The sequence below is a fragment of the Trichechus manatus genome, unplaced genomic scaffold (genome assembly GCF_000243295.1).
Source record: "Trichechus manatus latirostris isolate Lorelei unplaced genomic scaffold, TriManLat1.0 scaffold00034, whole genome shotgun sequence".
Lineage (NCBI taxonomy): Eukaryota > Metazoa > Chordata > Mammalia > Sirenia > Trichechidae > Trichechus > Trichechus manatus.
Window position 1 is genome coordinate 19,043,762 of NW_004443970.1, and position 27,924 is coordinate 19,071,685.

Here is a 27,924-nt window from a genome sequence, read left to right on the forward strand (position 1 = left end):
TACAAGAGAGCCACACCAGAGAGCACAAAAAGTTGAATTTATTGTTTATGGCAATTGCATAGTAACTTTTAGTCTGTTCATGTTCCTAACATCACAAATCCGAAAATAAAATTTTGCTTCTCAATTTAAACTTATACTCTGAGAAGTGATTAGCTAGTTTTTTAAAAAATTAATCATTTATAGAATATCTTTAAAATCCTTGCCAAGCAAGGTATTAGCTTTATCTTTACAAATCTCTGCATAAAATGAAAAAATTAGGCATTTTTAAAATACCACCCTTTGTTTCATTTAGAAGATTTTCAGCTACTCATTCAAAAATTATTTTGAAGCTCAACTGTCCAATTTAAGACAGAGTAAAGGAACTAAGCATTAGCCTCATCTTGACTGAACCTAAGTAAGAACTCGATCAGGGTCCGTGTGGGCCTCCCAGTCATGCCTTTCCTCAGGTATGGGACCTCATCCTTGTTGGTCATCACACCAGCTATGTCTAAATGAGCCCACTTTGAATGAGTCACAAATTCTTTCAGGAAGGCCGCAGCTGTACAGGCTCCTGCAGACCTGAAATGAAAGGCAAAGATCATTATTTAACCCCATGAAATGTGCACTGAAAACTTCATTAAGATCCTACATTTTTGTGAAGGAAGTTCTATGACTACTGAGCAAAAAAGTCAAGCTCAGAAGACCTAGTAAAAAAGTTAACCCTGAATCACTTTCTGAATACTTATTTTCCGATATGGCTTTCAGTAGTAAAGAATAAATTCTAGATTCCTTTTTCCCATGGTAATGAATTCACATATTTTCCATGTCTTATCCTCACCCTCTGTTTAGGAAGAATTTTAGATTTGTAAAAATGCAAAATGCTGACAGCCAGTCGGAGAAATACCTTAAAAATTAAAGACATTAGAAAATTGCAAGCACTACTTCTTACCGAAGGGAAATTAGGTAGTTAGCCCTTTTGTAAGAGGAAATACAGCAGAAAACAGCCACTCTGGCCACTAATGAGAATTTGAAAATGTACATTTGGCTCTTTTTCCATACCTGTATTTTCCAATGTTATTAACATCAGCAAGTTGACAATCTACAACTTGTTTTGTATAATGTTCAAAGAGAGGCATCCTCCAGACCCGGTCGCCTGTTTCAATGCTGGCCTAAAGGATAAATAGGTACAAGAGTTGTTAAGACTGGATGAAGTAGGTTCTCGGTAAATTTATGGCACAGACATGCTCGATGAATGAAGGAAAGAGCTATTCTAACATGTTACTCTAAAACATGAAACTATAAAACAGGTTCAAAGAATTATTTCCAGTTAATTACAGAATGATTTAAGAATTATAAAAGAAACCAGGGATATTGTGACGCAGTTCTACAAATTTGTAGGGCCATGTGCTAAAACCATCCAGCAAATGTTACTTGATATTTTTCCCAAGACCAACAGAAGTATTTCTGATTTTGATTTCCCATGTAGCTCTGCCTACAGGAAACCAAATAAAAGTATGTAATCTACTTTGCAGGCCTGAGTCTCAGCTGAACTTAATAAACGGGTATTCTGCCTTACATCAGGCTTTGTGGGTTAGATTAGGGTAAAATAGTCTTCGTGAGGGTAGTCACCTGGGTGTGCTGGTCAGACACATGCCAGGAGGTGCATCACTGAGGACCAGATCCAGGGACAGGCTGCCCTCTTTCATTCACATAAGCACTTACCCGTTCATTCATCCATTTATTTGTCATTTCCTGAGCTTCTACTAAGCACCCCCCAGGCGTTGGGGATATCAAAAAATTTTAATATATGAGCCATTAAAGGGCCCCCAGGCTGGCTGGAGAAACATACAGAAACAGATTGTTTTAATACACTGTGGTAAGGAGTCAAAGATACCGCTTTCACATTTCTCAAATGTGAAAAATCAAAAAGTAGCAATATAAGCAGTTACTCTGAGACATGGGAGTAAATATCAGAAAAATTAGCCAAGGGCTGAAAGAGGCTACCTCCAGGGAAATAGCTGAGGAGGTGCTTGTAGACTGTTGACTTTAAATAATGTTTATGCACGTCTAACTTTGATTTTTTAAAATAGCTTAAACTTAGAAAACAAATGCAAACCGACACACAATGATGTTCTGTGTGCCATGACAGAGAGGGACACTGGGTATATGGGGGGTGGGCCTTGTCCAGCCTGGAAGGAAACCGAGGGAGTGCCAAAGAGCCTGGGGAGGGGGGGTGGAGCTTCATAATGACCAGATGAGAGGAAAGGAGGGGAAGTGGTTATGGGTGAAAAACAAGTTCACTACCTTAGCTCGGCCCCAAGAATGTCTGCAAGAACATATGTAAACGCTATGTTTGTTTCCCACTGGCGCATAGCAGGCTCCCAGTAATTAGAAGTTGAATGAATGAATGAAAGAATGAGGCACCAGATGGAGCTGTCTACTAGCCAGGAGGACACACAGGGCCTGGAGCTCAGGAGAGGGACAGCAGTGGTCAGCAGAGAGGTGCTGTCGAAGCCATAGAAACAGAGGAGATTCCCCTGGGGCCTATGAAGAGTAAGAGAATGTGTCTGAGGACTGAACACCATCAACAAACGGGCAGGCCAAGGAAAAAGGCAGCAAAGGAGACAACCCGAACAGTCAGAGAAGAGAAGGCAACTGATGAGAACAGCATTGCAGAAGCTAAGGGAGGAGCCTCGCCAAGAGGGCAGAGTCCCATGCTGCTCCGGACAGGCCAGTACTTTAGGCAGAGAGGTGAGTGAGAGCACGGGGTGGGAAGGGGCTGGGGAGGGACTCTAGAAGAGCCTGACAGTGAAAGAACATGAAGGGAGGCACAGAGCCAGGCAGTCAGAGGACATCCTTACCCTGCATGCCGCGCTCCCAGGGCCAGGCTCAACCTCCGCGGCTTGTCTCGACTCAATGCACAGAGCTGGCCTTGTAACCTGTCCTACCTCAGGGATTCTAAACTATGGCCATGTTAGTTCTGAGTCACTTCCACATCTTTCTAAGGCTATCGGAGGAGAGTGGGAAGGTGGTGTCACACCCATGATTTAGGACCATTTACAGAAAACCCAAAGCACACTGAAATGAGTTTACGCTGGTGTTTATTTTCAACTCAAAGGTAAACTCACAGCACAAAAATCACTTTAACACAGGGGTTGAAGAAATGTATTAAATGTATTGAGGCTGCTGCTGTTGTGTGCCATCCAGTCAATTCTGACTCACAGTGACCCTACAGGACAGAGTAGAACTGCCCAATAGGGTTTCCTAGGCTGAAATCTATGGGAGGAGATCACCAGATCTTTTCTCCCGTACAGCCCCTGGTGGGTTTGAACCTCCAACCTTTCCATTAGCAGTTGAGCGTTTAATCATCGCACCATCAGGAATAGATTAATTTTCTCCCTGTAATTTACCTATCTTTATATTACTCCTACCTCAAACAGTTTGGTCCACAGCCAGGTGGAATTGGTAAAGATGCCCGTGGCACCAGACCCCAGAGCTATGTCCATGGCACCTGTAAGACACACACCGCAGGTTAATGGTCAGTCTCCTCAGGCAAAACAGGTTCCTCTGCTGCTCAGCCCAAAACCTTAGCCGTAACCCTACTCACAAATGTCACTCTCGTTTTCAAAAATAATAAGCAAGCTTAGATGTCCTTGCTGTTGTTAGTTTCCATTGAATCAATTCTGACTCATGGTGACCTCATCATGTGTGCAGAGTAGAACTGCTCCACAGGATTTTCACGGCTGGGATCTTTTGGAACTAGATCGCCAGGCCTGTCTCCTGAGGCACCTCTAGGTGGGTTTGGACTGCCAACCGTTCAGCTACTAGTCAGGTGCTTAACCATTTGTGTCACCCAGGGAAATCCTTACTATATACATTTAATAGCTTTTTATGTTTCTCAAGCTAGAATTCACCTTAAATTATTAAGGAAAATGCAAAAAAAGAAAATAGTAAAAAATGTGACCAATGATCTCATCCAGAGGTAGCCATTACATGTTTTCGCTATTTCCTTCCAGGCTTCTATACTTTAAAAAAAAAAAAAAAAAAAACATAATTAAGACCATACTGTATGTGTCCAAGTCTGTATCCTTCCTTTTATGCTTTAGTGAACATTTATTCCTCTTTTACAAACAAATGTCTGAAAATACTTTCAATGATTTTAAACTTGGTCCATTGGTCAGAAGCATCATAATTTACTACTGGGCATTTAGGCATCTCCTGTTTTTCAATATTTTTAACCGCATCTCAGTACATGTCTGCTACAAGACTTTGATGACTTTTTTCTAAGCCCATAACTACCATACTACATCTACTTTGTTTCATCTTCATTTCTGTCTCCAGCCAAAGGTGGGTCCCATTGCTGACTTTTTTTAAAATTAACATTATCATATTTTTAAAAATCCACTTTTTTCATATGAAAATCTACATTTGCAGGTTCTCTCTCATACATTACCTACATAGCAGCAATTAGGTACATTGTATGTAGCTTAGTGCTGCCTTTTCCAGATTTGTTGTAAGCTCCCGGCAGCTTCATTTGTTATTTGCCTGGCCCCACCTGTAAGCTTTGGGGCAGGAATTGTAAGCGATTCCTAGCCATACACCTGGGGCCGAGCACACTGCCTGGCACACAGGAGCTCAGTAAGTGTTTGTGAAAGAACAAAGTAAAACCCACTATCATTTAAGCATTCATATGGAGTATCAGAGGAGACACACCACTGAGCTTCCCAGCCACCACCCAGTACAAGGACACTCATATGGGACGTCAGTAAGGATGCCACTGAGCTTCCCCACCACTCAGTATGAGGACACTCACATGCAGTGTCAGCAGAGACACCATCTAGTTTGGGGAAATTCTACAGTTTCACAAGATGGAATTGCTATCTGTAACACAAGGTCTGTCAGGTTGCTCTTTAATCATTAACTGTGGCTTTACATGAAACTGCTTGTTAACAGTTCTCCCAAAGAATATTAAAACTTGAAGATACTACTATATACACTGTTTTGTAAACTGTGTAATTTAAATAATACACAAAACTTCCCCAGACCCTTACATTTCTCTGCAGTTGGAGTTATTAGAGGGTGTGTGGCCTCTAAGAACCCCCTGTGGCTGCATGTTTGTGGACAAACATTTGCAGCCATCTCTAATTTAAGAAGTGACACTTGGCTCCAGGCCTTTGTTCTGTTAATTCTGGTCAATCTCATCCGTCACACAGCACCACCACGATCGCCACAGATTCCTCCCAGGGAAGGGAGCAGCACTTCTTCAGTATCAGACAGCTTGTGCCACAAGGATGTTGGATGGTACATTTTTTACAAGAAATTACAGGTAAATTACGTTAATTATTAGTTCATAGTTAGTTATTAAATTGCAAAGATCTGACCATTTAAGACAAGTCACGATTTAGAAGCGTGCCCCATATGTAAAAACCTGGGCTTCTGAGTGCTGTGAGGGCAATCAGGTCTGTTTGGGCCACCAATTCCTCCACTTCCCAATTAGCCCTCAAATCCATCCCCACTTCTCTCCATCATGACTGCTACCATCATCTCCCAGCTGGACTATGGTAACATCCTTTTTTAAAAAAACTTATTGTGGAAGATTTCAAGTATACACAAAAACAAAGAGAATAACATAATAAACCTCCATGCAGCCAACACCCAACATCAACAATTATCAACTCATGTTCAAACTGGTTTTGCCCACAATCCATGCCCAAAAGATTATGTTGAAGCCAATACTACATTATACTGAGATATAATAATATTCATCCTTTGACATACACACACGTCCACAAAGAGTAAATAACTACAGCTGTGTACTAGTCTAACTGGCCTGCCTGCATCTACTCTGGCCTTTTTCCAGCCTATTCTCCACATTGCAAGCCCAGGCAACCTTTTCAAGGTACAATCATGGTTGTATCATCCCCATGCTTAATTAACCCTCTTCAACAGCTTCCCGCTGCTCTTTGCTCCAGACAAAAGTCCTTAACATGGCTGGTGCCTGGCGCCGACCTCCAGGCCGGCCTCACCTGCACCTGCCCAGCCACACAGTGCTCCTTCAGGTGCTCATTCACCCACTGTTCCCATGCCCCCACCACGAGGCCTTGACAGGTGTGCCCCCTGCTGGGACGGTCTTCCTTCCCTTCTCCACTTCCTTAATTCCTACTCCTTCCAGTCGCAGCTTCAGCGGCACTTCTCAGACAAGTATGCCCTGATGGCCCCGACTACACAGGCCCTCACAAACTCCTCTTAACTCTCCTCACTGTACCTGTCACCTGCAGCTTTAAATCGGCAGGTGTGATTACCTGACTACTGCCACTCTCTCCACTATGCAGGCCTCACAAGGGCAGGTCCACATCTACACTGACCCACCGCTAGGTCTCCAGCCATCAGCACAATCCCTGGAGCATAGCAGGAGCTAAACACACACACGCTTTGTCCACAATCACTCACTCAGCACCTTCTATGTACCAAAACCAAACTTGTTGCCATCAAGTCAATTCCAGCTCATAGCGACCCCACAGGACAGAGCAGAACTACCCCATAGGGTTTCCAAGGATTCAAACTGCCGTCCTTTTGGTTAGCAGCCCAGCTCTTAACCACTGTGCCACCAGGGCTCCCTACTATATACCGGATACAAAAAAAAAAAAAAAAACACTCCACAAATGAAACCCATTGCCGTCCAGTTGGTTCTAACTCATGGCTACCCCATGGGTTACAGAGTAGAACTGCTCCATAGAGTTTTCTTGGCTGTAATCTTTATGGAAGTAGACTGCCAAGTCTTTCTTCCATGGTGCTGCTGGGTCAGTTCAAACCACCAAACTTTGTTACTAGTTGAGCACAAACTATTTTCACCACCCAGGGACTTCTAGATACCATGACAGGTCCGGGTTATTCAATGCCTGTATCCCACCCATGTGATGGAGGGAAGTCATCTGAGTTATACAGATGCACTGATTAATACTTCAGAAAGAAATACCAACTCCCCTTTTCAAGTTAGTGGGTTTTCACATACTTATTCACTTGTCCTCAAAACATTCCTAGGACGGAAGAGGGAAGAGCTATTAACCCCCTAGAATTTTGCGTCAGTTTTTAAATTTATCATCGAAAAGATGAACAATAACCTCAAACAAAATTGTGGCATCTTCTCTTAAAGGAACAGAAACCGACAAATATTTAATGTGGTTGCATTAGGAACACAGCTGTGAGGTAATTTCACTGTAAAACCCAAAACCCACTGCTGTCGAGTCAATTCTAACACAGCAACGCTATTTCACTATGGACTTACGTTCAGAACTATTACCAGCACAGATTTCAGATTTACCACTAGCAGAGGCATGCTTTCCACTTTCACTTACAAGGCACATCTGGAGCCCTAATTAAGGTGCTAACTGATGAGCGTTACCAGAACTGATCATAGTCACAGAGTGGCATCCAAAGCTCCAAGTAATGATGTCACCACACTTGTTTGATCCTAAATTACAACTACATATTAAGAAAATGAAGAGAAGGGCCGTGAGTGAGTGGCCATCCCTGGGTGTGCCAATGCCCCTGCAGTCTGAGCACAGCCTGCCTTTAAAGGACAGTAACCTCTGTTCAGGGTTTGCTAGGGCCAGGGGCATCCACCTGCAGCGTCTCCTTTATCTGCACAGCAACCTGCCCTGTCAATTAGATGTGGTTACACCCTTTTTATACATAAGACAACTGAAGTCTTGTCAAAATCACGTTTTTAAGGGGGCAAAACAAGTTTTAAAATCAGGCCTTCCATCTTGGCGGTGTACTGCCTCCTGCCAAGAGCTCTTGAGGCTGGAACTATTCTTATTCCCCACTTTGAATCCCAGCTCCTGGACCTCAGAGGAGCTAGTCAGTCCCTGGGGAGCTTAAGTGAGCTGACCAACAGCCTCCAGCCAGGGCATGGGCTGGCCAATCAGAAGGCTCACCCATCACACTGCCCTTAGTTACCCGGGCCAACGTCCCCACCTCCTCACACCCTCAGAGTAGAAAAACAGGAACTTTTTAACAGAAGGGGCTGATAAGCCACTAGCGAAGAGTATTTTCCAAGTGGTAATTATGAAAATTATTTTTATCCTGGGAAACATGGATGTTTGTCTTCTGTGACTCCTCATGTATAGGAAGAGTACACTATCGCTCGCCTCTCAAGGGCTGTTTTGTGCCCCAACCACAACCCAGCACCCCGGTTCAGCTTCAAGTGTTTGCTGAACTGAACCAGGAGACAGAAAATCAAGAAGAAGCTATTGTTGCTGTTGTTAGCTGCCATCGAGTTGACCCCCGACTCACAGCAACGCCGTGTACAACAGAAGGAAAGGCTACCCAGTCCTGAACCATCCCTGTGATCAATTGCAGATCGCACCGTTGTGATTCACAGGGCTTTCGCTGGTTGATTTTTGGAGGTAGATCGCCAGGCATTTCTTCTAGTCTGTCTTAGTCTGTAGGTTCTGCTGAAACCCGTCCAGCATCCTAGCAACACACAAGGCTCCACTGACTGATAGGGTGGCTGCTCATGAGGTGCACGGGCTGGGAACTGGACATGGGCGGACTGGCTTAAAGGAAAGGACTCTCGCAGCAGAGAAATCTGTGGCCTATTGTTAGACCCACATAAAAGGGAAACGTGAACAGATTTCTTCTGAAGTACAAGCACAGATGACCAGGACAAGAATTAAAAGCAAAGGAGAAAAAAATGATCTGAATTTTAACCTCAAAAGAGGCAGAGATAAAATGAATTCCTAGGAAGAGGAGACGTGTTGGGAGAAAGATTATGAACACTGACTGGGTTTCTGCAGTACGGCCACTTCTGTCTGTCATCCCTTTAGTAGTGTATCTGGTGTCCACCGAGTCGGTGTTCAGTGAGCACCTGCCACATACAGGTGCTGTGCTAAAGGTGCTTTCCAAAACATCCCTCCAGTCTTCACAACTTTGCAAGGCAGATTATCCCTAAGTAGTGATGCTTGGGAGTCCCTGGGTGGAACAGTTAACACGCTTGACTACTAACTGAAAGGGTGGTGGTTCAAGTCTACCCAGAGGTGCCTTGGAAGAAAAGCCTGGCAATTTACTTCGAAAAAAAATCAGCCATTGAAAACCCTATGGAGCAGAGTTCTACTCCGACACACATGGGGTCGCCATGAGTCAGAGTCGACTTGACAGCAACTAATTTATTGATGCTCGCAGGGTCAAGTAAGTTGCCCAAGGATGACCGACTAGTAAGTGGCACAGTGGGAGTCACACCTGGGTTGGCCTTAAAGCTATGACTTCCACTCCCTGTGATGCTGTGCTGCCTCTGCTGAGAGCTCGAAAAATGTTATTTTTCCCTTTATAACATCAAGTATAAAAAGTACAGAAAAGTCAGTGGATGCTAAACACATTATAATCATTAAAAAGAAATTGCTGAGGTATAGGATTTATCATTAATCTCTTCAGATCTGAATCTATGGTAATCAAAACAGAAAATATCTCTTAATGCCATTTTCAGAAGTCCCCCTGGATGAACTGATCTGACTCCCTTGTTATTTCTTTTTTAAAAGTGCAGTCTGGAATGTTTTAAAAAAGCAAATCTAATACTCAAAACATCTTACAAGTGCAAAACAATTCCTTTGGTGAAATATCTCTGAATGCAAATAGAAAGAGCCAAGTTTTAGCAAAATAATGCCCTGGGTACAATCTGTGCACTCAAAGCAATAAATAAAACTTTCTTCAAACAAAAGGAGGAAAAGCGTGCTGTTTGACCTGTTAAGGTGGCGGCATTGATGATGAGCTTCGGATTAAAGGTGTGCGCATAGCAGAGCGCGTCGGCTAGTACGAGCCTCCCCTCAGCATCAGTGTTATCAATCTGCAAAGAAGAGGATCAAAAACGGGAAGGTAACACAAGTGATGAATATCAAAACCAATACCTATAACACTAGATACCCACACCAAAAACTCATACTGACCCCACATAACACAGCAGAACTGCCCCATAGCATTTTCTAGGCTGTAATCTTTATGGGAGCAGATCGCCAGGTCTTTCTCCTGTGGAGCCGCCGGGTGGGTTCAAACTGACAACCTTTTGGTTAGCAGCTGAGCTCTTAACCATTTGTGCCACCAGGGCTCCCCCTAACAATGTTCAATGTAAAAGCAAATAAAAAAAAGCCAGTGTGGTATTTGTCACTAAGTATTAAAAAACACACTTGTATTTAGTTCAAATTAATAAGAAAATATCTAATCTGAAGAATGATTATAATTTAATAATCCCTGTAACCAGAGCTGATACTTGCAAAAGTCACCTTAACGCTCATGACTTTGGAAGCTAGAATAAATATAAAATGTCTATTTTACCAACAAGTTTATAACAAGAAGAGGAAACATTTAAAGCTTTCTGAAAACAAACAGGCTAGAGAGTTTAAGGGTAGCCAGGGGTCTCTCGTCATGGGGACTCTTGCAACTACGGGGACCCTTTCTAATTCCATTCCCTTCCTTCTCAGAGGCCAAATCACTGTGGGCGGCGTATGCATGTGGGCACGTGTGTGCCGCAGGGGAGGATGCACTGCTACACCCCTGAGAGTGCTGAGTCCGTGACGTAGAGCACTGTTTCCCACCTGGACACCTAAGATGGAAAAAGTTAATATGGCACAGGTACACGCAGAAAACAGCCCACACTTTTACTGCTTTGCCACGCTCTGCAGGGCTGGCTGAAAAGTGACGGTAACGTGTGAGAACAGGCACACAGGAAGTGGGAGGAATAAGAAGGCAGGAATGACATTAACATTCCCATAAGGAAATACATTTGACTTTGCATGAAAAACTACTAAACAAAAAAGACACCACCTTCCCTAACACGGGGCCACTGCTCTGTGCCCACTCAAGGCATGTTTACGTGGCGACTATGGGATCCCTCAGGAATGCGAAATGGGGAGTGCTCTATGTCTTCCATTTACAAACCTGTATGGTCTTTCCATTCTTGGCTCGGATGACATCTCCTGGCTTGTTGGCCTTACCGCTGGGCATATTTTCACAAAGAGGGGTCAAACCTATTGGGAAAGAATATATGCACAAAAATGGAACGTGCTGGGTCCAAATACACCCCTGTAGGACAGAAGGACTCCATGCACTCAAAAGCATGCTGGACACAGATGCCACCTAACCAAGTGATCAAATTTAATGCCACCAATGACACAACCAACATGATGTGCACCAGCAGCTGGAGTACACACCACCTATGCAGCATTCTCACCAAAGAAGTCTAACCTGATTTTAATCCTGAAGAGACAATCAAATATATCCAAATGGTGAAACATCACAAGACAAGCCTGGACCCTTCAAAAACTGGCAAAGTCAGAGACGGGGGGAAAAAAAGGCAGGAATATGGCTCTAGATTAGAGAAAACTAAAGAGATGTAACAAAATGCAACGTGTGTTCCTGACTAGCTCCTAGATTTAAAACAGAAATAAATGTGTGTGTGTATAAAATGGACATTCCTTAGACACTGGGAAAATGTGAATTGGGTTATTCTCTCCATCCTTGGAATGGTACTGGTATTCTCATCACATAGACTGTCCTTGTCCTTAGGTGTTATAGGCAGAAGTATTTAGGGGGTGATGTGCCATGTCTGCAACTTACTTTCAAAGAGTTTAGAAAAAATAAAAAGACTATGATATTAAAAAAGGAAGGGGGAGTGTGATGGTTAATTTTACGTGTAACTTAGCTAAGCTATGGTTCCCAATGGTTTAGCCAGACACTAGTCTAGCTGTTGTTCTGTAATGTAATGACCTCCCACAGCGTAATCTAATCTAATCAACCCGTCAGTTGAAAAAGGGAGTTTCCTTAGACTGTGTTCTGCCTCCTGACTATAAACAGATATTTCAGCAGAACTCTGTCTCTTCACTCTGCCCTCTTACCATTGCCTGACTTATGGATCTTGGGACACAAACCTGCAGAAGATTCCAGCCTGCCCCCTGGCCTACAGATTTTGGACTTCCAGCCCCCCAAAATCGCATGCGCCAATTCCGAGAAGTAAACCTCTCTATGTATATATACAGCTCGTTGGTTCTGTTTCTCTAGAGAAGCCTGAGAGGGCATGTTAGACAGACCTGGATGCCAATTCTACCTTCCCTGTGCAATCGAAGTGACACTGGGCAAGTGGTTTAACCTCTCCGAGCACCCCACCCCCTCCAGAACACAGGGATTAGCAATGCTGTAACCTCCCAGCCCTGTGTCTGGCATCCCATAATACAAAGAGCATTGTGCACTGGGCGCTCATTCCATCCCAGGCACTTTCTGTGCATCATGCCAGTTAATCGGCCACGACCCGAGGAGGCAATCACTAACTGAGCCAGCCACGTCCTTCCACCCTGACGACTGAGCATCTTCCACTGGAGTAAAGCACACCCCTGACTGCTAACCACTTTTCCCAGAAGTAAAACAAATTAGGTCTAGTTACGGCCCACTGGATTAAAAGAAACTACATTTGTTGTTCAGTTTTACCATTTCACTTGACTCGAGAAACTCTCTAGCACACACTCCCTTGCCCCACTTACCTATGATATTAATGGGCAAATTAAGCTTTGCAGCAGACACAATGGCTGAGCATATGGTCGCAGCTCCTCCCATGTCAGCCCTCATGAGATCCATATTTGCAGAAGCCTTGATGGAGATACCACCACTGTTGGGGGCGAGGAGGAAAACATGCTTAACAGTAGCCAAGATGGCCAAAATCACTTCCTAAAAAGAATATGTAAGTTGAGATTACCACAGAAAAGCATCATTTACATGGCAAAGAAAACTGAAATTTCTAAATTTAGAATCTAAATTATCTCAACATTTCAAAAGAGAAAGTTGTAGCCTTATAAAAGACACAAAATCGTTCCAGAAATATAGACTCATTCCTCGGCTCTTTTTACTTCTACCTGAATAAAATGTAAGCGGTGCCACTGGTATCATTACTAACGCTGCAGTTTACGCAAATAAAGCACGTGTTCTACGTTTTTTGCCAACTGCACCCAGCACCCCCTCAGGAATTTCCGAAAGTGTGCTATGCTAACGTGTTAAAAAAAAAAAATTAGCATAGCACACTTATGATAATATCTCTTGGGGGGAAGGGCACGGTTGGCAAAAAACGCAGAACTCGTGCGTTACTTGCATAATACGGTACATCCGTCATAAAATCAATGCTGCTCAAATTTCTTCTCTGTGTCATTAACTCCTGATATCCCACATAAATCGCCTTTCCAGCAAATTGTATGAATCCATCATATTATTATTATATCTGAAGGTCACGAACTGTTAAGAAAGCTGACAAGCTCACAGAAGACTGGGTGCACTCTCTCAAACTCACAGAAGAACGGAGGGAGAACATTTCTCTCCGACACCCTGACTAAGTGTTACACAACCTGACAATGGCAAAATGCAACTTGAATCAGAGACAAGGAATCAGGCACAAGAAAGATACTGACCCAAAATCTCAGAGACAGTACTAAAACATGAGCGCCAAATAGATTTTAATTAGCAAGAAACACCAACTACTTCCTCCAAATGGGCTTCTATAACTAACTAGTGACTTTTCTGCTTCAGCTTTTAAGGGTCCAGAGCAGCTTGGTTTGCAGGCCAGGCTCAGAGCCAGGAGCTTCACTTTTGAGTTCAAACTGAGATCTACTGCTGACTCTTGAGAAGAGATTTCTATCCCCTGCTCTGAAGTCTGCTTTCCTTAGAAACCAGGTCCTATTTCTCACTTACCTCAGGAGCATTTGATAATTAGATGGCTGACATTTACAGCCAGAATTAAAGATTATTTACTGGCTCAAAATAAGAAAAGAAATACACTCGTAGTCCAAGAAGCCCATGGATAACCCCTGGAGGTAAAGGGAACATGCTGGTGTACATAGTTTCCCGTATCCACTTGTCACATCTATCTTAAGGCTTCTTCTGGGAGTTCTCCTCTCTGTCTGTAGGACTCTAATTCTGAAGTAACCAGCAGCCAAAGATCAGCAGTTATGTTTGCTAGTCTTTTAAATATCTCTCAAATCCACCCATTTCTTTTCGACTGTATCCAACCTAGTTACCAGCATCTTTCATTTGGATGTTTGCCACCACAACCTCCTTACAGGTCTCCTTACTGCTCTATTTCATTATCCACACAGCTAACACAGTTTTACAACAACAACAAAAAAGATCTCAATTAAATCCCAGGAGAAAATGACAACCAATTTCTAAAATTTATGTGAAAATGCAAAAAACCTAGCCAAAATAATTTTTAAAAAGAGCAAAGTTGGAGGACTCCTACTTCTTGATTTTAAGACTTAAACAGTAATCAAGATACTTGGTTACAAGATACTCGTGAAAAATTGTGATTTTCAATGAAGATGCCAAGGTAGTTCAATGCAGAAAGAGTAGTCTTTTCAATAAACAGTGCTGAAACAAATCAATCTCCATATAGGGGGAAGAAAAAAATGAGCCTCAATCCTTTTCTCACACCATACACAAAAATTCAAAATGGATCACAGCCTTAAAAGGTAGAACTATAAGATTTCTAGAAGAAAACACAGACCATGGCATAGGCAATACTTTCTAAGAACAAAAAAAAAAGCATGAACTGTAAAGTAAAAAATTGATAAATTATACTTCATCAAAATTAATAACTTCTGCCCTTGAAAAGACACCACTAAAAAAATTAAAAGACAAGCCAGACTGGGAAAAAATATTGGCAACCTATGTATCTGACAAGAACTTGTATCCAGAAGGTAAAAAAAAAAAACTCAGTAAGACAAATATTCCAAAAAAAAGAGCAAAAGATTAAACAGACACTTAACTAAAGAAATTATATCAATGACCAATAATCACATTAAAATAATGCTCAACACCACTGGTTATTAGGGAATGCAAATTAAAACCTCAAAGAGATACCACTATGCAACACACTGGAATGGTTAGAAAGGCTGACAACATCAAATACTGAACAACTAGAACCCTTATACATTGATGGTAGGAATGCAAAATGGTATAAACACTTCGGAAAAATCTGTTGTTTTTTATAAAGTTCAACATGCAGTTACCAAAAAACTCACCCACTGCATTCCTAGGTATTTACCCCAGAGAAATGAAAACATATGTCCACAGAAAGAATTATAGATGATCCTGGCTTTACTCATAATAGCCTAAAACTGGACACAACTCAACTTTCCATCAACTGACAAATACATAAACAAATATCAGTATATCCATACAATGGAGTATCACTCACTGATAAAAAGAAACAAATCACGGACGTGACCAAAAACTTGGATAAATCTCAATGCTATTGTACTGAGAGTAATGTAGGATGGAAAGATAACATGATTTTAAAGACAGTCCTGAGTTTGACTTCCAACTCTGTTAGCTATGGGACCTTGACCAAGTTATTTAGCCTCTCTGAGTCATGGTTCCTTTACCTGTAGAATGTCCATAAAACCTACCTTACAAGAGTAGTATGAGGACTAATATACATAAAATGCCTAGTAAAGTCTCTGACACACAGAAAGCATTTATAAGTGGGAGCTTAATACATGGAAAGTAAAAGATATGACCAACAACCCTGCTTTTGAAGCAAACTCTGCACCCAATAAGACGAACGCATACAAAGTATTCACCAAAAGACAAAGCACAAGTACTAGAAAGACGTACCTGTCAAAGGTAATTCCCTTCCCAACAAACACCAGCGGGGGTTCACATGCATTGGGACTGCCCTTGTAGTGAATTTCCAAGAAGACTGGAGGCTCGTCAGATCCTTTGGCCACACTTAGGAATGATCCCATTTCCTGTTCCTCAATCCAAGACTTGGGTCTGTGGGGCGGGAAAGGGGAAAAAAAGTCAATGTATTCTGTTATCTTTATTTCAGAATAACTTAGAGAAAGCCCATCCATGTGTGTAACAGTATAATAATACACAACCTCTTAAAATATAAACACATGTTAAGGCTTCAATTATCACATCCTACTTGCTTTCTGTATATTCCTGGGCAAGTCACTCAATTCTGAGCCTGATTCCTCATCTATAAAACCAGGTCAATGACAATTCCCATCAAAAGATAACCTACAGAATTACTAAGAGAATTCATGAATGGTATACCTAATTCACTGGCAGGCAAGAGTACGTAGCCAATCAATAATTATTACTTAATTTTTTTCTAACCCACTCATATATTTCCAAAGTTTTAACTTACAGCTGAGGTCAGCAAGGTTCTGAGACCGTAAAGTGTATTTAAAGATAATTAAGAGGTCCATTGCTTTATTTCTGGTATATCTAAAAACAAACAAAAAAATAAAGCTACACTCCACTGTCTGTGCTAAAATACCCTATTTCTTTGCTTTTAAGGAGAATTCTCTCTTCAGTGTGGTCACATGGTTTCTCCTGGTTTCCAGAGCAGTTTGAGATGTTTCTGATTGAAGTAGGAAGACTAATTCATTCTTACTTAATAAATGCAGGACAAATGGAGCTAATACAAGGACGGTCCTTGGTGCTAACCAGAAAACTGATGCCCTGTTGCCATTCTTTCTAGGCTGGGGATACAAAAGGGCTTTGTACTGATTTCTGGCCACAGTAACTAGGCCAAGAGGGAAAGCCTACACTCCCACAGACAGACCAACCAGCGACACCCAGATCCGAGGAACACGCCTGCACTTGCCTAACCATTTGTTCAAACTATTAAACTGGGACTGCATCATGGCAAGGTGGCCACCAAACTTCAAAAGGGAATAGAATATAAACATGGGAAGCATGACTATAAAAACTCACTTCAAACAAAGCTAGTCTGTATAATGTGGGTGCTTCTAATCACAAACTCAGTACCCTTGATGTTTTATTACAGTCCTGTCCTTCTGGAAGGACTGTCTGTCTGCCTATACTTTGATTTTTAGCCACCTACACTTAAGAAGCTTTGGGAGGCGATGTCTCGGTTTAAAGATTTACACCCTGCCTGCCAGTCCTGCCTCATCTCTGGCAGAACCCTTCCCTCCTCTGCTTGGCCACACACCTTGCAGTTTCAAAGGGGCCACTGCACATGTACTTCTTCACCTGAAACACCGAGCTCCTTGTTCTTCATCTGCTAAACTTCTGAGCAGCCTTGGAGAATCTGCTGAGGCCCATCTTCTCTGCAGGCCTCTTCGCCTCCTCCCTAATCCTTGCTGCCTCTGCTCCGGCAGCACCCTGGCGTGCCCCACTCACTACCCAGTCCTTCCTACAGGATCCTGAGTTCTTTGAGGACAAGAACCACCCTCATTCATCTCTGTCCACTGCCAAATTCCCAGGCACAGTCAGTGCTCTCAGTGATGTGTGACAGCACAGCCACTATTTGCTGCCACAAAGCAGCTGCAGCTTCTTCTCAAATAAAACAAGGAATATTCTTTGCCAAGATGCCCTTGTGAAGCCTAAACACTGCCATGATTAAATATATACAAACCATTCCAGAAAATTTATCAAGCTCCTAAATACTGCGTTTCCTGTAGATTACAAATTTCCTTTGCTCTAGACAACAGGAGTTTTCCTAAAAAATGTGAACTCTAATCACAATGAAGTACTGAAGAATTCTTTCAAATAGAAGTTACCTTGAGAAATAACTTGGATGGTGGACAACTCTTTAGGTAAAGCAAATAATCTGTCAATTTATTTTAATCGTAAATCCCCAAATGCTCAGACTGGGCTTTTTCAGGGGTTGTGGGGAGATCCCAAGAGGGTTATGGAACTTGGAGGTACAGGCTTTTTTGGTCCAACAGCCTAGGCACCCTGGACAACCCCTCAGGAGTGCCTGGGACACCAATTCTGGTATCTAGTGAAGGCAGTCTACAAGGCAAAAATTTTCATTCCATGCCAAGTTAGGCGTGCTGTGTTTTTCCCTCATGTGAAAAAAAAGATAGAACTCACCAAATTAAAACACGATATGTAAGTTCCTCAAAAAGCTAAACATAGTTATGATTTGACCCAGCAATTCCACTCCTAGGTATAAACCCAAGAAAAATGAAAACGTATGTCTCCACAAGAACTTGTACACGAACGTTCATAGCAGCATTGTCCATAATAGCCAAAAGGTAAAAACCACCCCACTGTCCATCAATTGATGAATGGATAAATGAAATGTAGCGTATCTATACCATAAATTATTATTCAGCAATAAAAAATGAAGAACTGATAGATGCTACATGAATGAACCTTAAAAACACGATGCTGAATGAGAAGCCAGACACAAAAGACCACATATTGTATATGATTCCATTCATGTAAAAGGTGCAGAACAGGCAACTCTTACAGAAACAGAAAAGGAGCCCTAGTGGCACAGCGGTTAAACGCTGAGCTGCTAATCGAAAGGCTGGCAGTTCAAACCTACCCAGCAGTTCTGCAGGAGAAAGATCTGGCAATCTGCTCCCGTAAAACTTACGGCCAAGAAAACCCTATGGGACAGTTCTACTCTGTCACATGGGGTCATTATGAGTTGAAATCGACTTCACAGCACCCAAAAACAACAACATAGAGACAGAGAGCAGATAAGTGGTGTCTAGGGCTGGGAAGTGATATGTAAAGGGCATGGAGTTTCTTTCTGGCGTGATGAGTTGTGGTGATGGCTGCACAACTCTGTGAACATACTAAAAACCACTGAAGTGTACACTCTACATGGGTGAACTGTATGGTATGTCAATCGTATCTCAATAAAACTGTTTACAAACACACACACACACACCCACAATGTAGCGTGAAGTCATATGCTCTTTCAAAGGCAAGGAAAGATTATGATGGAAAGAATCTTAATGGAGCCCTGATCCCAGCTTGTGTGTGACCTCTGGCAGATCATCTCACCTCTGGTTTCAAGTTATACCTCTGAAGAAGGAGCAAGCTGGATTTCAGGATCTCTAAGGCTCCTCTGGAGCCCTGGTGGCGCAGTGCTTAAAAGCATGACTGCCAGCCAAAAGGTCGGCAGTTCAAATCCACCAGCTGCTCCTTGGAAACCCAATGGGGCAGTTCTACTCTGTATGACAGGGTCGCTATGAGCTGGAATCGACTCGACAGCAACAGGTTTGGTTTTTTTGGTTTAAGGCTCCTTCTGGCTGTAACATCATGAACCTGCGACCCAACCCTGACTTACCTGATATAGACCTCTGTTTTACTATTAGCATCTTTGAGATTCTTCTCAATAATTTCAGCAAATCTGGTGGGCGTCATCTGATTGGCTGGAGTCTCCATCAAGTGGCGTGCCAAGTTCTGCCCCGAAGCAAACTGGACTCCTTTCTGCCAGGCCTCCTGGTCCCCACTGACAGGAGAAAGCACAGAGCCGCTGTCAAACAACCTCTCAAGAACACTGACCAGTCCACGGCAATAAGCACCTTTCACCTTATAAAAACAAGAGGAACATCACAATGAGAAAGGATTAACGTATGGGAACTGGGCCCTTTCTTTGTGATCTGACCAGGGCAGCAGACAGTGTGGTACAAAAAGCTGGAAAACTTGACTCCCATCAAGCCACACTTTAGAATGCTCATCTGCTTAGAAAAGGGGTTGGACTGAGGGTTCTTAGAAGCTCTAAAGCCTACCCAATACATTGATGGAAGCGACTTCCTCAGAAAGGCCCATTCTCTTCTCCTTCACAACACCAGGAATGATGCAGCCCAAGGGGCTGACTGTAAGGCGAGCTACTGCAATAATTCTTTTATGGAACTGAAGGCCCTTCTGCCCTCTTTCTGTCAAGGCAGGGCTCTAACCTCCAGCCCACCAGACAGCAAGGATCATCCTTACCACAGCAAGGATGCGGGCATGTGTTTCACTGTGCTAGCTCCTCTGGGACCCAACAGGAATCAACACGGGCAGCACCAAACCAAAACCCACTGCCATCAAGTTGATTATGACTCATAGCAACCCTACAGGACAGAGGAGAACTGCTGCATAGGGTTTCCAAGGAGCAGCTGCTGGATTTGAACTACTGACTTTGTGATGAGCAGTCTTAGCTCTTAACCACTGCGTCACCAGGGCTCCTAGCAACGTAAAAACCAAAAAACCAAAGCCAAACCCATTGTCGTCGAGTTGATTCTGAACTCTTAGTGACCCTACAGGGCACAGGAGAACTGCCCCATAGATTTCCAAGGAGCGCCTGGTGGATCTGAATAGTCAACCTTTTGGTTAGCAGCTGTAACTCTTAACCACTGCACTACCAGGGTTTCCATGGGCAGCAGAGAGATCAGTAAAATCACAGCTAGTACTTCAGAGGGTTTTTCACATGCCACACGTGACATGCTTTAGCTCTCGATCATCGTAAACACCCTACTCAATGAAGAAAATGATGCACAAACCCATCAGTCACTTAACCAGGGTCCCCCAAAGTAAGCAGTGGAGCCGGGATTCCAACCCAGGCTAGCTGGCTGCAGAGCCCTCATTCATAACCACTGGCTCTGCCAAGAGCCCCCCCGCCCCCCAACCATCCGTCACCATACCACCTTCCATAGGTCACACACTGTCTACTCCTGAGATGAGAGACCTAGTCTCCCAGAACCCAGAGCAAGGCTGGGATGTAAAAGGTGCTCAATAAATCTGCTGAAAGACGAGTCTCTGTGACTTGACCACAAGGGCAAGGACCGTCTGTCTTCATCCGTGTCTCTGGCATTCAGCAAAGTGCCAGTAAATGCTGGTCAGAAGGAAACTGTCTGGGCTGAAACCTGTTGGGAACTGTCTGTCGACTAGTTCTCTCCATCTTAGGTAAGTGCCAACCAGTTTATGGCTTTCTAGTAATGAAAAATCATGGAGGGGTCTAGGGAGCTACAGGGAAACATGCATGTGATGAAAGCCAGTGCAGAACTTGGGGACAGCCAGCATACTCTCATATGGCTAAGACAGTGGGGGAGGCCAAAGACAAGCCATGCAGTGATGCCCAACAGTGAAGAGCAGGTACCGTATTTTCGCAAATAATACGCCCACATAAACAGCATGCGCGTGCACACACACACAACACCCATAGTGCAACTAGGAAATTAATGTGTTAGGGGGCTGCACTGTTGGCCAAAAAAAAGGTGTAACGTTCGTGTTATTTGTATAAAAATACGGTAGTTCATATCCAAAAGGCCACATTATCAGAATGTCAGGGAATGCAACCCTGATCTTGGTTTCTTTCCGTCACCTTCCATGGAGCTGTGCTGACACCATCATCTTCTTTTTCTGCTTCAGCTCATCGTATTCGTAGAGACCAAGAATGGCTCCTTCTGCAGCAGCCTGGGCATCTCCACAGGGGTCCACCTCCACGGAAGGGATCTCCAGGTCTTGAACCTGTCTGCAGCCCGCTTCAAGAGGAACAGAGAAACCACAGAACTGAAGTCAGTCAGACAACCAGAGCAGCAGAATGAAGAGGCAGAAGTGGTGGTCTGAAAAAACCACAGGACTTTGGTTCAAATCCCAGCTCTGACCCTTGACCATTCTAAGCATCTATTTCCTCGTCTATAAAATGAGGAAGTTGACTGCACGTCATAGGTTGTGGTGAGGACGGACTGACAGATAAAATGACTAGTCTAGCTCCATCGTTAGAGTAGGCCTCAGTAAGTGGCCCCTATTACTAGCTTTACTTCTGAAACACTATGATTTCCTGATGCAGCTTCCCACTCACCAAGATCTTGCCACATTTAAAATGACAGAGAAATGATGACATTGCAATTATGTCTAAGGAACTGAGCAAGCCCATTATTAACACAGCATTTCATTAAAATCAGGTCAGCAAAAACTCCCGAATAAAAATTATGGTATAATTGCTCAACACGGAATTTGGAACTAAATTTAATAAACATTTGTGACATACACTGAGCCAAAGAGCAACCAAGCTAATTATCACTGCTTCAGAAATGCTTTCCAAAGCTTCTTTTAACCAGAGTCTCCACATCAAAGGTCTCTTCCTGCTGCTCAGCTCTACCCTGACTCAGCTGCAACTACATTTAAACCACTCATGTGGCAAAATGGATGGGCCATTTGTTATGAGTTATTAGCAGGCACCTTACACCTTGCTTCCATTGTCTCAAATGTAAATATGGTGACTCCATGGAATTTAAAAGTTGGACAACACCAAGGTTGTTGTTGTTAGGTGCTGTTGAGTTGCTTCCAACTCACAGCAAGCCTATGTACAACAGAACAAAACACTACCCAGTCCTGCGCCATCCTCACCATCATTGTTATGTCTGAGCCCATTGTTGCAGCCACTGTGTCAATCCATCTCATTGAGGGCCTTCCTCTTTTTCGCTGACCCTCTACAAAAAGGAAAAAATTCACATACCATAACTTTCTAGTAACATACAGCAAAGGCCAATACCACAAGACTAAATGCTAGTAAAACCTCCAAATACAAGATACAGAAACATTAAAAATAAAAAGCCTGTAAGCTAACCTTCTGTATTTATTATAAGGCCAAGCACACTCAGTAAGGGAAATTTAGTATCTGTTGAGATGAGTTAGTTCTGTGTGAATGTGAGAGGGAGGGTGATGGTTAAGAGGGCAAAAAGAGGGAAGAGATCATCTTAAAGAGTGGATCCTTCAGAATCTGTATCAATATTACACGTAAAAAGTAAAGTCACCTGCAACAGCAGCTCTGATGTTTTCTTTGCCTTCGTGCCAGTTTTCCTGGTCATTGACGCCAGCTGCCTTCTTGCCAAGGCCGACAACCACCACGCTAGGGAAGTCCTGTTCCACAAACACACAGAACCAACCACTTTATTTGTTCAAAGCCTTCATTTTCGGAAAAAACCCTGTGTTGGGATGTACATGTGGAGAGACTTACTGAGTTCCCACACAACTACTTTAACCTCAGCTAAACTCACAGTGAAATCTGTTTCTTTTCAGCCCTCACATCTTGGTAAAATTCTATACCCTGTGTGCTTGAAAGGTAGAGTGAGGACAATCCTACAAACAATTCTACTATGTAAGATGGAAACTGAGCAAAGAAAGCCTTCAAACTGAGGAATACCTGAGATGCAGTACTTTTGGACAGTGATTAGCCTCTTCACAATCGAAAATAATATTTAATGCTTAATACCAGGATGAAGCTATACAATCCAATACAAAATGTTCAGCATGACTACGAGGCCACAGCACTTGGCATATTGTAGGCACTCACTGAGGGTTTGTTAGATGAACATTATATCATTGTTTCATACCTGATGCAGACCATGAAAGGTTCGGGTTTTGCCCACCTTCAGAGGGGGCCCAGATCTAAAACAAGAAGGAAGAGTTGTTTTAAAAATTAGTTTGCTCTGCTTGCTTGGGAAATGACACATACGTAACTCTAACGCTATCACGATATGCTGCTAACTGCTTTCTGTGAATTTTCTTCATTTATGTTTTTACCAAATGTTCTCAGGCCAGGTTTCCCAGATGCGGCCCTTCTAAATCTAGCTCAGAAACTATTTAGCAAACTTCCAGATTAGATTTCATGCAAACTTCCTGGTGTCTCCTCCCTGTATCCTTTTTAGTCAGTCTAGGTGTATATATTTCACATTGTTCAGTGGCCTTTGTGAATTCCCTATGTACACAAAGGAATCCGTCACGTTGGGGCCTCAGTTTTCTTATTTGTTAAAAGTGTCAATTTAATGTCATGTGACACTGTCAACAGTCACTCTGTCAATTGCTTTGAGGAGCAAAATTGGGCAGCAGTGGCACAGTGACAAGTCCTTCTTGGGGGCACAGAGCACTCATTTAATGCTCTCATGCTGATGTGTAGATAGATGAACCAGACTTCAGTGTCCAAATTACGTGTAGTCACAACTGCTTATGCCGACACTTCTATTTCTGCCAAATGTGGCCAGCAGTTCAGAAGGACTTGGAAACGCAAATGTTTCATTACCTTTTCTAAACCCTGGCTAATTCAAGAGTGGCCGAAATCTCAAGCCCCACCCAGAATTAATGAATTAAAATCTGTATCTAACCACATCCCCAAGTGATTCACTTGTACATTAGAATCTGAGAAGCCACTGAAACTCAAGACATGCAATGAAAGGACCTCATAGGCTGTTATCAGCTACTCTAGGGACACTGCTGTCTCCTACAATGAAAGGGGAGTTAAAGGAGGTAGAGAAGCTGGTGGGAGGCAAGCTGGTAAGGTCAGAGTGGGGAGAAATGAACTTGAGCCAGGAGGTTGGCCTGCAGAAATCTGGTGCTTTCCAGATCTTTCTGAGTCAGTCCCTCACAACAGGTTTGTGATTTTGTTGGAAGTAGTCTGACTTCCCAGAATTGTCTGACTTCCCAGAATTGTAGAATCGACCATACTGTAACAGAAAATACCAAAACTCATTCCAGTACCAGATACTTTCACTTTCACCAGAAGTTACTGGCCAGGACATCGACTTGCAATTGTATCTACTCAGTAAGACAGAGAAAAACATTCTTTTTCGACTTTGGGTGGGGGGGAGGATCTTAAGAACAGGCACCCACTGGCTGAACACTTACATGGTCAAAAGTTCTCTCAACTTTCCGGACACTGATTTATCAAAACTCTCTCCTGCACTTGTAAACTGTGGCACATCATCTTCTTTTCCTTTGGAATAGATTCCTAAAACAAGGCCCTGAGAACAATCAAAAAGGATGAATATAATTAGAGTAGATCCCTTAAAGGCACCACACTCCCAAAAGAGCAAATAATTCCACCAAAAGGGTGTTATCCGTCAAGGACAGATGAACAAAGCCCAAAAGATGCAGGTGCTGGGTGGTCAGCTACACTCAAGCATCTCAAATTCCTGCCAAAGCTAGACAGTGATTACTACCCGTTCGGGCCTTGTCCTGGGTCTTTGTGGTCACTCCCAAGAAAACAAAGGCTTTCACAACAAAAAGGGCTTTACTTTCAAGTTAAGAAGACCAAAAGGTGTTTTGTTTAGAAAAACAAATTCTTCTGTAACCAAGTTAGAACCTTCAAAAGCATATATTCTCAGATAGCATCCCAGGGAAGCCAATGGCCAGGGAAGCCAATGGTTGCACCTGCCATTTCTAATACGTGCTCTGGTCAAGAGAGAGAGATAGACAGAGAGACAGAGAGAGAGAGAGAGACAGAGAGAGAGAGAGACAGAGAGAGAGAAACAGAGAGAGAGAGACAGAGAGAGACAGAGAGAGCAAGAGAGAGAGAGAGAGAGAGAAAGAGACAGAGAGAGAGGGAGACAGAGAGACAGACAGAGAGAGAGAGAGAGAGACAGAGAGGGAGAGACAGAGAGACAGAGAGTGACGGAGAGACACAGAGACAGAGAGAGACAGAGAGAGAGACAGAGAGGGAGAGAGACAGAGACAGAGAGAGACACAGAGAAAGAGAGAGAAAGACAGAGACAGAGAGAGTGAGAGAGACAGAGAGGGACAGAGAGAGAGACCAAGAGACAGAGAGAGTGAGAAAGACAGAGACAGAGAGAGACAGAGAGACAGAGACAGAGAGAGATACAGAGAGAGACAGAGACAGAGATACAGAAAGACAGAGAGCCAGAGAGAGACAGAGACAGAGAGAGAGACACAGACTGAGAGACAGAGAGGGAGAGACAGAGAGACACAGAGAGACAGAGACAGAGAGAGATACAGAGAGAGAGACACAGAGAGGGAGAGACAGAGAGACAGAGAGTGACAGAGAGACAGAAAGAGAGACAAAGAGACAGAGAGGGAGAGAGAGGGAGAGACAAAGAGACAGAGAGAGAGAGACAGAGAGACACAGAGAGACAGAGACAGAGGGACAGAGAGACACAGAGAGCGAGAGACAGAGAGACAGACAAAGAGACAGAGATCAAGAGACAGAGAGAGACAGAGACAGAAAGAGACAGAGAGAGACACAGAGAGACAGAAAGACAGAGACACAGAGTGAGAGACAGAGACAGAAAGAGACAGAGAGAGAGAAAGAGACACAGAAAGAGTGAGAGACAGAGAGAGACAGAAAGAGACACAGAGACAGAGAGAGAAAAAAAGACAGAGAGACAGAGAGATAAAGAGAGACAGAGAGAGCAAGAGACAGAGACAGAGAGATACAGAAAGACAGAGACAGAGAGACAGAGATCGAGAGACAGAGAGAGACAGAAAGACAGAGACAGAAAGAGACACAGAAAGACAGAGACAGAGAGAGACAGAGAGACAGAGAAAGAGACAGAGAGGGAGAGACAGAGAGAGACAGAGAGACACAGAGAGACACAGAGACAGAGATAGAGCGAGAGACAGAGACAGATACAGAGAGAAAGACAGAGAGACAGAGACAGAGTGACAGAGAGACAGAGAGACAGAGACAGATACAGAGAGAAAGACAGAGAGACAGAGACAGAGTGACAGAGAGACAGAGAGACAGAGACAGAAAAAGACAGAGACAGAGAGAGACACAGAGAAAGAGAAAGACAGAGAGACAGAGAGAGAGACAGAGAGAGAGACAGAGAGGGACAGAGAGAGACAGAGACCTAGAGAGAGCGAGACAGAGAGAGCGAGACAGAGAGAGAGAGAAAGAGAGAGAGAGAGACATACACACAGTGAGAAGTATGCAATTTCACAGCAAGAAGCTGAAGCTGAGTATTCAGCCAAGACTTAGTGGCTCACCCCTTCCTCTCCTTCACAAGCCCCAGGCCCCAAACATCTGAAATATAAGGAAGTGAACCTAGTACAATTTGCTTTTGAAGAAACCAATCACTTCAAAAAAAAAATTTTTTTTTTTTTTTTTTGCCTAATGGCAACTCTGTGACGCAGAAAGAAACTAGTTACAGTTCCACCTGACAGATAAGGAAACTGAAACCGAATCGGACACATTAGCCTCTGTGGAGTAGGATGGAGTGAAATTTTATTCAGATGCCTTCCCTCAAAGACCTTTGTCTTTCCACAAAATCACACTGGTACTTAGATCAACCAGCGTCCTTTCTGTCTTCTCTACAAGGAAAAGTCTTCTTTTCCAGGTTCCAACTTCCCTCAGACCGCCCAATTCCCTAGGATGCCATAGAACCAACTGGGGAACAGAACATGGCTCTTAACTGGGTGGGTCGTTGCACAATATTGGAAAGAGCAGTGAACAGGTGTCTGGCCACCTGTGACGGCCTGAGCTCAAGCCTGATCTATAACATTCTTCCCCAGCCATTTCCTCGGGTCCTCAAACCTAACTCCCAAGCCTCTGCTCTATCCCACTGAAGCAATTCGCCTTTCCCTAATTAATAACTCTGTTCGTAAATTCTTGGGGCTCAATTAGGTGGCCAATGCTATTCTTCCGAAACACAACTCCCCTTTTTATTTCACAAAGAGGTGGGTCTCTTTGCAAAAGCCCTTTTCCCTACAAAGGCATGATTTTTCTCTAGAAACCCTTCCAGGCCCTATGCTCCCCGGAGGTCTTGTTTTCCCGGCCTTTCCCCTTCAGCGAGGGCGTAGGGGGCGGTGTCCAGCCGGCCCTGCCTCCGGTAACTTGAGACCTTAGAAGAGACGTCACTTTACCAATCTTAGGCTTCCTCCCAGCTGGCGGGGAGGGGGGAACCAAGATTAGCACCAGCCTTTCTTGGGTTACTGCGAGGACTACATGACATAATGAAACCAGCGCAGAGCAAAGGGAGAGCTCAGTAAATGGGGGCTGTAGCGATCATTCTCTCTCGCCCAGCGAGTTCGGATCCTGGTGCCCCTCGAAGCGCAAGAAGAAGGGAGCGCACCCTCAGAGAAGAGCCGGCTGGGAATCCCCAGAGGGATACCTGTCACCGCTGCGCCTGGCAGGAGATGGAACTTTGCTTTTTAAGCGATTCTGCAACTTGGCACAGAAGCCGGGGCGCAGCGGCCTCGACCCTCCCCGAGTGCCGGCTCCCGCGGGCAGGGCTCGCCGCGCGGTACCGGATCGAGCTGCCGCCTCTCACCTTCGTCATCTCTGCGGCGGAGAAACTCCGGTTCCAGAAGCGCTTCACGCTCAAGCGCAGGGCAGCTACTCGCCCGACAGCCGGAAGAGGCAGCAAAAAGAACATCTTCTCGGCTCGGCCCCTCGCACCGCCCTCCAACGAGCACGTGGCGCGG

The 27,924-nt window shown here is 43.7% G+C and overlaps 1 protein-coding gene across 1 annotated transcript; it reads right to left on the reverse strand.

The window, feature by feature from the left end:
* Nucleotides 1-22: 22 nt before the first annotated feature.
* On the reverse strand, nucleotides 23-27,924 carry LAP3 (leucine aminopeptidase 3). Its single transcript, XM_004375158.3, has 13 exons — nucleotides 27,771-27,924; nucleotides 24,391-24,506; nucleotides 23,103-23,157; nucleotides 22,524-22,629; nucleotides 21,089-21,248; nucleotides 19,070-19,234; nucleotides 15,622-15,780; nucleotides 12,504-12,628; nucleotides 10,909-10,997; nucleotides 9,718-9,820; nucleotides 3,411-3,490; nucleotides 1,039-1,148; nucleotides 23-558 (listed from the first exon to the last, which is right to left on the reverse strand). The coding sequence occupies exons 1-13, from the start codon at nucleotides 27,873-27,875 to the stop codon at nucleotides 363-365; spliced, it is 1,569 nt and encodes a 522-aa protein (XP_004375215.1). The 5' UTR covers nucleotides 27,876-27,924; the 3' UTR covers nucleotides 23-362.

Coding starts and splice junctions, on each gene's coding strand:
- LAP3 (XM_004375158.3), bottom strand. CDS start 27,875: ATGTTCTTTTTGCTGCCTCTTCCGGCTGTCGGGCGAGTAGCTGCCCTG. Junction 23,158..24,390: donor TTGAGAGAACTTTTGACCAT/GTAAGTGTTCAG, acceptor TTCTTGTTTTAG/ATCTGGGCCCCCTCTGAAGG. Junction 12,629..15,621: donor AAGGGAATTACCTTTGACAG/GTACGTCTTTCT, acceptor CGCCCCCAACAG/TGGTGGTATCTCCATCAAGG.